The following is a 12,654-nucleotide window of genomic DNA, read 5'->3' as shown; positions in this document are numbered from 1 at the left end:
ATGCTTTTTTTGACAGGGTTAGTTTATGAAGAATGATTGGGTACACAGAACATACTGGCTGGCTGCTGCTGTTTCATTTTGTTATATTTAATCAATCAATGCCCACAAAGTCTAATTTCTTTTAAAGGATGTTTTCACACATGCATATTTCCCACCTGGCTTTCTTAAAAACACATTTCAAGAACACAAATAAAGGTACCAAATACATCCATAACTGAACTAAACATTAAGATAAAAGCTTACCTGCTGTGAAATCCACAGTTGTTATGGGAGTTATCATTTAAATGGCTTTTCCTTGCAGACCTCTATGCCTTGTAGTGATGTTTATTTCAAGTGAGTTTAGATACCTAGGTATCTGCATCTGACTTAATTCCTAGGAGCAATCACTCATACAAACAAGTACACACTGGATAACCATTTCTAAGTATTATCTTCTCAGTGTTATAGGAAAATCATGAAGACAGTCCTTCTGGGATACAAGAAGCAAGCCCTGGCTTTGAAAACTTACAAAATGGTTAAAAGAGTTCTGTAACCTAAGTTAGTTCAGAGATATGAGAAAAATTTAGATTTTTGATTACATTTTTCCAAAGCAACCTGACTATGTTTTATGGAAGACAAGATGAGCAATATCTATTTTACCCTTGCAAGTTATCCATTCAAAGAAGTCTTCATTAAGCACCAGATTCCCTGTCTAGTTATGGGAAAGCAGAAGATTTAGTTGAAAACCTCCAGAAGAAAAACCTGTCTACGTGAATTTGGAATTGTAATTAAGTGGGCAGGATTTCGCTTTGGAGGTTTTGAAAAGGATCTGATCCAATCCACAGAATAGGGTGCTTGTTTTAGGACTGCTTCACTGAAAATCCCAAATGTAGGGCTATGTTAAACACCTAACAATGTTCATTGTGCATCTACTGTCTGTTCGTCTCCTACAGACTGCATATTTTCCCAGTAAACATTTTTAAATTGACAGCTACCTGGATTGTTTGACGAAAAATAAAAGAAAACCCTATAAAATTGAGTTTTTTCCTCAGCTATAACTAGATAAAATGTGAATAGAAGCAATGCTATTCATATTGACCCTACCTGCATTATCTGTGTATTTGGTGAAATGGTGCCTAATAACGGCTATGTAAAACAAAATAATGTGGCAAATGACATCTAACAAAAGGATCTGTAATTTATAAGAGACAGAAACTGTATCAACCAGTTAAAGCTACAGACAGGCTTTAAAATTAGGTCTCAATTTTCTCTTGTCTAGAAAGTTACCTTGTAGGTTAAGAGAAGTTAATTTTTTATAGAAAATTCTGATCCTGAAATGTGCACTACATGTGCTTTCTAAGTCAAATGCAAGATGCTTTCAAACAACTCTACCTATAAACCAATTGTGTAACTATTATCATCATGACAACACACAAAATCTGTCAGACAAAATTGTCTGTTAGAAATTGGAAAATTAAATAATTACAGCTGAATTCTCTATTGCAGTCAGTGTTACCTTCCTGTCGTTTAGAACTGTCTGGTTACCTCAAGTATGATCCAGAGGTCCTTGTTGCAAACACTCAGGAAAAGTCACTGAGCTTGAGTTTTGGTACCCGCATCCTCCTTCACTTTGTAGGGGTTACAATAGTGCTTGATTTCAAAGCCTGAGTCTCACAAGTTCTGTTGTTATTTCACAAGGTGCTCAGATTGCCATACCTCTTATCAGAGCTAAAACACACATTTACAACTACAAAAAAAAAAAAAAATGTATATATACGACAGTGATCACATTTGGAAGTTACCTGGAATTTGCACTGCTGTGCCTTCAACTGAACCCACACTGGTGCCAATCAGGAAATCTGATCCATTAGTGACTTCCGGAAGGGAAAAAGATGAAGTTACAAGTTCAATAGTATACGGTTCCTCAGAGCTCATCGTTGACTGCTCGTTTTGATACAGCCTGTTTCCAGGGGCAGTGATGTTTGTTGCAATGTTAGAAGGAACTGTCGTGATCTCCTCTTGACCAAACAAACCTGATGGTGTTTCCGTGCTTATATCCAAAGGTTGGGAAGATGAGGATAGCACTGTAACTGCTTCCTGGTCAGGTTTAAATACATCACTTTCAATACTACTGGGTAAATCTGAAACAGGTGTGGAAAAAAGCCACGGGATCTCTCCCTCAGTGCTCCTGTCATCTTCTTGGTGGGGGTTGTTCACTCTACTTGAGGGCATTTCAACTTCTATTGTGCTAACTTTTGGAACATCTGTGCTTGCTTTTTCTCTGAAACTGAGAAAAGCAGTAGGCAAGACATGTATTGATGGAGAATCTCCAGAAACAGTAGCTCCTTCCTCAAAAGCTGAATCAGTTACAGAGGTCTCAGTCTCCTCTGTCCTGTCTGTCACAAGTCCATTAAAGTGAGCAGTACTTTCAGTAGTTGTGATTTCTGAAACAGGTTTGGGAGAAAACTCCAGCAGAGAAGACTCTGTTGTGCCAAGAAGGTCTATAGTGGGTGGTTTGTATGTTGCCGCAATATCAGAACTAGCCTCTTTGAAGGTTCCTTCTGATGAATGATCAGACTGATCTGAATCCTTTGACGATGATGTGCTTGGAATGATTACCTCAGGATACTCAGACACTCCATTAACTAGCTGAACAGTTACTGAGGATTTAGGAGTTTGAGGTACAGAATAAAGGCTCACTGAATCTGTTACTTCATACTCTGTGGATGCTGATTTTATGTTTGTGTACACTGTAGGATGCCTTTCTTCATTCTTGCTAGATGATACAGTTGTCTGTTGAGATGTATGCTGAGTGGTGACAATACTTACATCAAGCATGTCAGTTGTCAAAGACTTTTCTGTCTCAGTTAAAACTGGTGTCAGAGAAGGAACCACAGGCTGCTTATCATCCAGTTCTTCTTGGCCCATTCCAGAGAAGCCAGAAACAGAGTTTGTATCACTTTGATCTGCTATTACTTGGTGGTTTGATGAAGTATTCAGCTCATAGGTGTTTTCTGTTGTGCTTGTTACATCATGTTTAGACTCAGGAGGCACATGAGGGCTTGCCAGTGATGGTACTGTAGGAAGGAAAATGCCCAGTTCAGAGAGTTGGGTAGTGATGGGAGTTTCAGATGTGAACTTCAAGGCATTCCCTGAACCCAAATCCTTGTCATCTGCTTTTGGTCTGTGCCCAGCTGTTACTGATTCACTACGTGGCTGACTGGAAGTAGCCAAAGAAAGAGTCTCACCAGATTCAAGTGTCTTCTCTTTGGTTATGGAAAATTTAGGTGTTGAATCATATTTCTCCCCTTCAGCTGCAATGCTGTCATCACTGCCATATGTTGATTGTATGACAGAACTTGGCATTGTCTGCACACTTATTATATCTTCAGGTATTGATTTTGAGTGATCCATGTCTATAATAGTTGTTTCTTCTGATGGGATTTGAAGTCGTTCTTCAATTAGTGTAATATCACCATAAACAGAAACGTTCAGTAAAACACTCCTTTTATCATCAATCATGGGAATAATTTTCTCATATAATCCAGTATCACTTGTTAGTTCTTCAGATGTAGCTGTGTTTGGCTGAACAGCAGACGGATTTGCCACGATCTCTTTTTCTTCTGTAAAAAGGGATGGTTGTCGTGTGATCAGAGTCTGTGATCCACTTATCGGTGCCTCTGTTGTCATAACTTCAGAATAAAGCTCCCCAGGAACAGCAGATGAAGCATTTAGCTCTGCCTTTGACACAAGGGGTATTGACAAATGAGTAAACATTTCAGGAGAAGACGAATCCAAAACACCAACCCAGCCAGATCCTTCTCCAGAGCTTTCAGGTAATATTCTGCCTGGCATTTTTGTTGTTGATGTTATAAGTGATTCTTCTATTTCAAGATTAGGAGTTACACTCAGTATTGCAGAAACAGGAGTTACGCCATCTTTAACAAGCAAATATGAAGTCTGCTCTGGAGAAACAACTTTAGAAGTAGCTGTTGTCCTATCTGTTTCATTTTCTTCTCTCCTATAGTGAGTTCCCTCATCGTGAGGTTCTTCTGTTGCAACAAAATAAGGTGTCATCTCTTTAACCTCTTCAGAGCTGAAGCCCTTAGAACTCTCTTCTGCTAAAGATGGGGAACTGGTAATTACCGAGCTGGGGAACTGGTCTTCTGTTTCTGACAGCTGCTCAGTTACAGCACTTGTAACTTCTTCATTAACTTCAGCATTTGATTCAGTACTGCTCCTTTCAAAGTCTTGTGTCTTGTCAGTTGAAAGTTTGGGCCCCATATTTGTAGGATGAGAAGTCTGAGGACTTGAAGGACTCACGATTTCTTCGACAATCAATGGTACTACAGAAGGAATAACAACAAGGTCATCTCCCGATCCTTGTCCTGAAAATAATGGATCACCGATGAGCTCATTATTTGTTAGCTTTTCTTCTTTAGGTGTCAGGAGTGACATGGGAATATCTTTTGTTGGGAAGATATTTTGTAACAAGTCCTCCTCTTGCTCTGTATCTGTAACTGGAGAGCTTATGTATTTCCTTTCAATATTTACAGGCTCAGTTACTCTGTCATCATTAAATGGCAAAAGTATGTTTTTAACAGATTCAGTTTCTAATTCCTTTTCTTCTGAATACGGACCGAGAGTTGGAACATTTAAAAATCCCAGTTGTTCATGGTTAGCCTGCGTACTTTTAAAGAATCGGTCTGTTGTTGTCTCTTCAGAAGATTCTATAACTTCAGGTGAAATTTCCCTTGGCCCGTCTTCTCCAGAAGGAGTATCTTCCACTGAAGGAATCTTCACAGTAAAAGCTCTCACTGTGAGTTCATCCATAGTTTTCTCTTTCGTTCTTTTGTCAGTTACAGTTCCCATTGTGGTTACTTCATGTTCAGTACTTGTGACCAGATCATCAGGTTTGGTAGTGAGGGCATGATCCATAGATGGTGTGCTGACAACTCCTTTGGTGTACTGCTCTTGTGTTTCTAGTCTCCCAGTGGGTGAAACTGCCGTTTTTAAAAATGATTCAATTACTGTGTCTGCTTCTCCAGATCCCTGATCAGTAAATGAGAAATGAGTTCCAAGTATTTCTTCCGTAGGTACATTAGACATGAATTTTGTGGTGCTGCTGTCACCTTTGAATTCTTCTCCAGAGCCATGCTCAATCAGGAGAATCTTGCCTAATGAGACAGTTGGAGGACTAACTTTTGCATTTTTGCTTTCTGTAGATTCAGCTACTGCTTTTATACTGCCGGTACCGTGTGTCACCATGTCATGAGGGTTGTTACTAACCACTGATGCTGGAGATGATGTGACCTCACCATTTTCTAAATCTTCAGGTTTATCTCCTGGTGCAACATGAGATATTATCTCTTTTATAGAACTAGGACTAAATTTGACTTCAGAAGGAGCTGTGTAAGTTTGCTCTGTTTCCTGGTTTTGTTCTTCAGGGTTTCCTGTACTAAACAACTCCTGGGTCATCTGACTTGTTATGCCAGACTCCTTTGTCAAGCCATCTGACCCAGTACTCGAACCTGATATTGCTGATTCATCTGTTGTTGCATGTTTTTCATATTCTGTTGTTGCATTCTTCAGCAAAGCATCATCTATGTTGTAAACTTTTCCTTCACGCTTTTCTGTTTGTGTTTCAGTGACAGACCTTGATGGAACTGAAGTCAAAGTAGCAGACTCAATGATAACATCTGTGTCTCCAGAACCTGGCTCAATAAATGGGGAGTCAGTACTTACCACTGTTCTTGTCGGACTCCCTGAAAATATGTGTGCTGGTTCATCTGCTGATCCTTCATTTATAAAAAGCTCCTTTTCTCTCAAGAGAGGAACGGTGGTGACCTTTCTGATTTCAGAACTTATGGTACTTGCTATGGGTACTGTTATTCTGAGCAGTGTGGGCTCTTGACTTACAGTTCTGACTTCACTAGCAGTACTCTCATGTTCTTTCAACTTCAAATTGCCTTCTGCAGTAGTAGCTGATTCTTCCTGATTTGAATAAACAGTCGTCTGTATTTCTTTTTCATCTTCAGTATTCTTTTCAGTTACAAGAGAGCTGGCAACTACTTCTTCCGTAATAAACCCAGACACAGAATTGGTGGCAAGAGTTACTTCAGAATTTTGATCAAAAGCAGAATAATGAGTGCTTATTCCTCTCGGCAAAGCAGAGCTGATTTCTGAAATGGTTACAGAAACTTCTGTTGGCAGTACTGTGCCAGAGCCCAAAGAAATATCCTGCACTGAAAGTGTTTCTGTTACTGCTGTTTCTGTTGTCGTGGCTGAAGTTACAGTGATATCCTCTCCTACATCTCCAGAGCCTTCTAGAACTATAAAGGAAGCAGCACTCACCACAGGCTTTGCTGTATTACTGCTTGTTTGCAGAAGATTTTCAACAGGGGAATTTGCATTAAGTTTAACTGTTGATTTATAATGATCTCCTGGAGCAGGGGTTGCCTCTTCTGGAATAAGGTCTTTCACACCTATGCCTATCACAGCAGTATTTAAAACTGCATCCAGAGAAGCAGTTACAGCAGAATTTTCCACAGTGAATGCATCAGGAGCAGAAGTTATACCAGAATTTTTTTCATCATCTTCCTTTCTTGACATAGTCACAATTTCTGAGGAGACAGAACTGGATAAACCAGATTCGGTGGAGCCATCTCCAGAAGACTCGCCAGTAATCAAAAGGAAGTTTTTAGTATCTTTTGTTGAGCTCTCCTCAGTTCCATGCCATGTTACGGTCTCTATATTTTTTTGCAGAGACTTCTCATATGAAGAAGTAATGGCTATTGATTTATCTGTTGTGGCAACTTCTGACTCACCACTATAAACTGGTTCTAACATTGCAACATCTGCTGTCGGTTGTGTAACTTCAAACGCCCCTACTACTTCTCCAGCTTTGCTTGGTTGCATAGTACCAGAAGCTTCAGTTTCAGGTATAATAAATGTGTTTGTTTCATTGATTTGAGAAAAGGTTACATTTTTGGAATGCGCAACACTTTCAATTTGGTCACTTCTCGCTTCCTCAGCTTTTGTGCTTTTAGGTGCACTGGTAACTTGTTGCTTTCCATTGATGAACTGCAAAGCTGGAGGAGTTGTAACATCAGTAGTATTTTCACAGTCTTCCTCTTCCTCAAACTCTATAAAGTTTGGAAAGAAAGGATCCAATATTATATATTCAGATGAATCCTGCACAGAGTCTGAAGTACAGGGTTCAGTCTGAGCTGATTCTGCATCAATGTGGGGTTCATCTATTGCGTGAGGAAGCATGTGGCGATTGAACAGATCCAAAAATTCATTCACCGGATGATCTGCAAAAAAAAGAGAGCTTTTCATAATCCCTAAGTGACAGTGATGGTTGCTCATTATAGTAGACATATGAAGTACAAGCAGTCCATTGGAGAAAACAAAATCTAAAAGAAAGGTAGCAAATTCATGGTACTCTTCTATTGACACAAAGTTAAACGCTGCCACAGTGTTTGCATTTCTGGTTGAAGCCTTTGTGTATGTTGAACACTTACGTTGTGTAATATTGTCAACTGCCATGCATATTTAGTCCCAAACCCACACCTGAGCTGACTTATCTTGAACTGTTCAACAGAGATAAGAAACAGACAAGAAGAAAATCATTTTTAGACCAAAAGGCTCTGGTCTCAACCTGCAGCAATGGCTTCCATGGATTTAAGACACTACCTAACCTTTATCAAATACTGAACTTAGACAAAACTTGGGCAAAGTCTAAAGCAAAATAGGACATAAAGAATATGCCTCTGCAACTCCATTTATTCTCAGTATAGAGCAATTCAAATTACTAGGAACACCATAAAAGCTACATTAATTGCCCTATTCTTCACACTCGGATGATCAGTAAATAAAGTCTTATTTTATAAAGGTGTTGCTATTTGGCACTCTAAGGCATTATGAAACAAATAAGAAAAAATACCGCAGATTCAAAAATCAACCACCATTCAGACAGTAACATGCGTAAGGTCCAACTATTCTACTCTGAGTACCACTCGCTTTCAATTTTTTACACGTTCTCACAGATCGCAAACCTCTCAAGCTTTTTTCTAGGTAGCCAAGCAGAGGAGGAAGTTCTAAGTAGACAAGGCTTTAGCTGAAGAGGCCTTGTGAATTCCTCCAAGATTTATAATCCCAGATTCCATAGACACTTCTTAAACATGTCCTCTCAGCACAAACATGACTTCAAACCTGCTGTTCCAGACAATAGATAATACTCTTTTTACAAAAGAGGATACAACAGACCCAGAAAAAAAGCCAATATTCAGGCTTGGCCAACAGACTTCAAGCTGGAAAATCTGTGGTGAAACTTTATTCCATGAATGTATCTTTCTTCTGAATCTAATGCTTATAGCTGTTTTCTCCAAAGCAAAATTACAGTTTGCTGGTATAAACTGGTGCAGCCAGTGGAGCTTTGTCTAGATCTGTCTGAAGAGGATCTGAACCAACACACAGGACTCCTGTCTTACAGCAATGTTAGCAGTGATTGCTCCCCAAAGAATATTTGTAGGTATTCTGGCATACCCAGTCTATGACAGAACCCAAATTTCAAGTAAATTTCCTTATTAAAACTGTTCACACGATATAAGAAAAATGAGAACCTGACAAGTAAAGTATTTCATTAGTTTGAAATAATTCCCGTACATATGAACATCATTTAACCTCTATGATTATTGAGGTCTCGGAAATTAGGTGATCATTCTGGAAAAGAATGTATTAAATCACATTAAACTGACACAGAGCACTGTGAAAGGCTTGTGGTTCTTTGGCTTGGGTATTTTGTGTGTGCACATTGACTGCAATGGGGGTCTTCTAAAGGTCATTGCAACTCTATTGAGAATTAATATTCTAATGTCTTATGCTGGTTTTATAGCTAAACTTGCAGAATATTACTGAAACTTCATTTTGCTAAACCTCCAGCTAAAGTGTAAATGGCAAATTCATGTCTGTTTTACAATAAAACACGTATTATGATGACCTGAATCCAAGGCTTTGATGTAACTATTAAACAACTTGGGAAAAATTAAGATCCACACCAGCCTTACAGAGAATAAATAACCTTCACAATTAGGTATTTTCACCAAAATATTTAGTTTGCACAGCACTAAGCTCAGCATTCCCCGAGCAACAAAAACAAACAAACAAGCAAAAAACAAAGCCAACAACAACAAACAAATTGTTTTTAACCTCATTTCTACCTGGCTATTCTATGTTGCCCCAGTGAAGCTGTTTACTTTGTGCTATGACAGGTCTATTCAACGACTACAGAATTGAAACTCCTTCTCTCTCCATCACGTGTGCTCGTTGGGAGTTGTTTTATGCAATGCCTGTAAAAAGAGATTTTTTTCCCTGCTCCTTCCTCCAGTAGGTTACAAATATTTAAAGAAGTTGCTCAATGTCACAGAAAAATAGAGCTTCTTCAGCCATTTATTTGAGTCCTCCCACGTCTCGCTTTCAAATTTTGCTCAAGCAGAAAAGCAAGAATTCGGTTATTTTTCCAAGATTTGCAATATGACGTGGAGAAGCGTGTCTAATAACATCACTTTCAGACTCCACAAGTTTTAGCAAAGAGTAGCCATAGTCATACAGGGGAGTCATATTTTCATAAAAGCAGAAGCTCTAATCTACAGAGAACTGCACACCTTCTTTTCAAAACTACAAACACAAAAATACATAGGAATGCGATAACTGAAAGGGGAATTGACAGTCAAAGCAGCTAGGGAGCTTTGGGAGTTTCTGATTTGCAGTAAAATCACTAAAAAATAGCTGCACCAACATACAGAACCAGAGAACTACATACAGACATGTATCAGCAAGAAAGATGTTTTGTACTATGTGCGCAGCTTAAAAAGGAGTGTGTATAAATAATCTGGTATATAGAATAATGTGCCATAAGGATTAATTATTATTCCATACACAGCTGTTACGATTGCGTGCACAAAGCATGTAGCATGTTTTTGCACAGACATATATACTAAAAAAATATGTATAAAACCTGGATGGGACTGGATAGGATTTGTAGGAGAGTACCATGACTAACAAGTTCTGACCAGTGTATTATTTTTGTAGCAGTGCACACCTGGGAGTCCCTCAAATTATTAGCTCATGCTAAATCATTTATGGTAGGTAATAAATTTAATGAACAACATCTGTTCCAAATTCACCTAGAAGACATATACAAATTCTTACATACGCAAAGATCTCTATCAGAACCTACTTTTACTTTGTTAGCTTTTTCAAGATCTCACATGCCACAAAGATCCACATAAAAGAACCTTAGCTAAAGGTATGATATTCCAATAATAAACTTCCAGGAGGCTCCTTCATTAAATATGGAGTGGTTTGGGTTTGTTTTTCAAATAAAAAGAAATAACCAGCCTTTAAGAAAAGAGTGAAGAATCTTTTTTTTCCTTTTCTTTTTTAAATTAGAATTTCTTCTTTCTAGTGGTTTAATTATTCAGTGCTAGCAAGCAGGTTGCCAATGCTCAGGAATAACAGCTATGGAAAATTCTCTCAGACCCCAGAGATGGCAAATAATCTCCATAACAATATAGCTCATATAACATATAACTCTGTTCTCTAAGAATAAGCAAGACATTAAAATGAAAACCTAAGTGCTATGTTAAAATATGAATAAAGGAGGAAAAAGTCTTATCTGTTGAATTGGTCTGCTAGACCCTTAGGATGGACACATAAACACTTGCAATAGTTTTAATCTGGTAGATGCAGCTGACACATTTTGCCCCTATTTATTTTCATGTCCATTCCAGCTGCAGGTAAAGATATACAGAGAGACCATTAATAAGAGATGGAATGAGGACTTTAAAGAGAAATAGTTTTGCTCCTAAATATGTTTATCAATAGTTCACACATTATAATGGCAAATAAGCCAAAAGGGGCACTTGTTCAAAGAAGTGCTTTGTTGCTGTGACTCCAAGAACAAGTAAGTAAAAACAAGTAGCTGAAAAATAGTAAAGCCAAGAGCTGTCAGTTAAGACTGCCAATCCAAACAATTCTTAAAGTAGATTTATCAGTAAAGCCTCTTATTAAAGAAAGTGATGAGGTATGCGCTGAAATACAGATGGCATAGATAGATGGATGAGAGTATATGCAGCCTAGAGTGTTTCTTAATCCCTTTAATATGCCTAGATGTTTTTTAAATTACCTGCATGGAATAGGCATCTATCTCAGTAACAGTCAACTATGTTAAAGAAATAGAAATCCCCCTGGCTACAGGGTGGTTTTTAGCCACAGCAGGACTTGGCGGCTGCTACTACACGTAACCACAGAGAGACTGATTGAGGTGGCTTTAATTTCCACTGCCACCCTTCTAAAAAAATGGTTCTAAACCTACATTAATTCCTCACTGGATCAGATGTGAAAGTTGCCTCTATGGACAAGCTACCTTCTGCACATCCAAAGAAAGGTATAATGAGTAGCAACATTTTTTCTTGAGAAGACTTCTAACATTCTACAAATAACCCTAATGGGTTTTTCCAAGATCTTTTTTGAGGGAGCAGGCAACAAAAACCATTTTTTCCTCTCAAAAACCTTCAGATCAGTCGCTGAAGAAGAATCAATAGAGAAGTAAATATGAAACAAATTCTAATGTTCCCCAAACTTTCAAAAAAAATTAATTTACAAAACTTATGGATTCAGCATGGTTTTGTGAAGTCTCATTCAAAATGAGACTATTAACATATAATCTGGCATCCTGCAGATAACATGATTTTACCTGTAGATTCCTGCAATTTGTCTGTTTATTGCTTCAGAGCAACATGCTCAGTTTATGAGAAGCAATAGTTCAAACTTTGGTAGAAGGACTAGAGGTCTAATAAACCCATGAAATCCACAGAAGGAATCACAAAATGTTCTGTGGGCTTTGAATCAGACCCTCTATTTTGATTAGAATAGTTAAAAAGAAAAAGAAAGAGAAAAACCAACCAACCAAACAAACAATAAAAACCCCAACAACAACAACAAAAAGAATTTGAAAAGAAGACCAAAAATATTTTGGACTGCTCATTTCCAAAGCATGCATATCATCGCATAATGTGACATTACCATGAACTACTTAACATTGACTATCAAGAACCCACAACCACAAGGTAGGTTAGCATGAAAAAACAAAATACTTTGTGTTAGTCAAATTTCTTACTGCATTTGAAAACCATAAAATTTTGGGTTTGGCTTAAACAGAACTATATAAGGGTGAATTTAGAACATAAATGTGATTGAAATATTGGATAGTTGTTGTTTTGTATCAAAGTTCTGTGAACGTAACATTTGTTGACCATGAAAAAGGTAATGAAGTAACTTGCAATAAAAAACAGAGAGAAAAACAATAAACAATTTAATTTAAGATAAAAATTGGGAAAATCTAGATTTTTCCCCCTGTGCGTACTTGCTAAGTATTCTGTTTTCCGTGTGCAAGTCACCTTGTTTCTATCCCACAAGTGCTATAGGTTTATTTTTATGTCTTTGCTACAGGTGGTCTGCACAGTACCACGGTCATTACCTCCTGCAGAAGATTCCCATCATATACATGATGATAAACTTGCACTCATTGGCAACAGCCTTAAATGTCATCTCCAACAGATTGGATGCTTTGAGGTTCATAACAGAGGTGTCTGGGACCAGGACAAGGGG

The 12,654-nt window shown here is 38.1% G+C and overlaps 1 protein-coding gene across 7 annotated transcripts in view; it reads right to left on the bottom strand.

Annotated features, from left to right (window-relative positions):
* VCAN (versican) overlaps nucleotides 1-12,654 on the bottom strand; it is a 115,127-nt gene that overhangs the window by 30,507 nt on the left and 71,966 nt on the right. For 4 of the 7 annotated variants that reach the window (XM_065046468.1, XM_021280313.2, XM_065046469.1 and 1 more), the window contains exon 8: nucleotides 1,782-7,295. The exons of the other annotated variants lie outside the window; for them this stretch is intronic. In XM_065046468.1, coding sequence (XP_064902540.1) covers nucleotides 1,782-7,295 — 5,514 coding nt within the window. The remainder of the gene's footprint in view (nucleotides 1-1,781; nucleotides 7,296-12,654) is intronic. 7 annotated transcript variants of the gene reach the window in all.

The sequence above is a fragment of the Columba livia genome, chromosome Z, assembly GCF_036013475.1.
Source record: "Columba livia isolate bColLiv1 breed racing homer chromosome Z, bColLiv1.pat.W.v2, whole genome shotgun sequence".
NCBI classification, from domain to species: Eukaryota; Metazoa; Chordata; class Aves; order Columbiformes; family Columbidae; genus Columba; species Columba livia.
The sequence above is the reverse complement of the archived record's forward strand: the minus strand, read 5'-3'. Positions and strand labels throughout refer to the sequence as shown.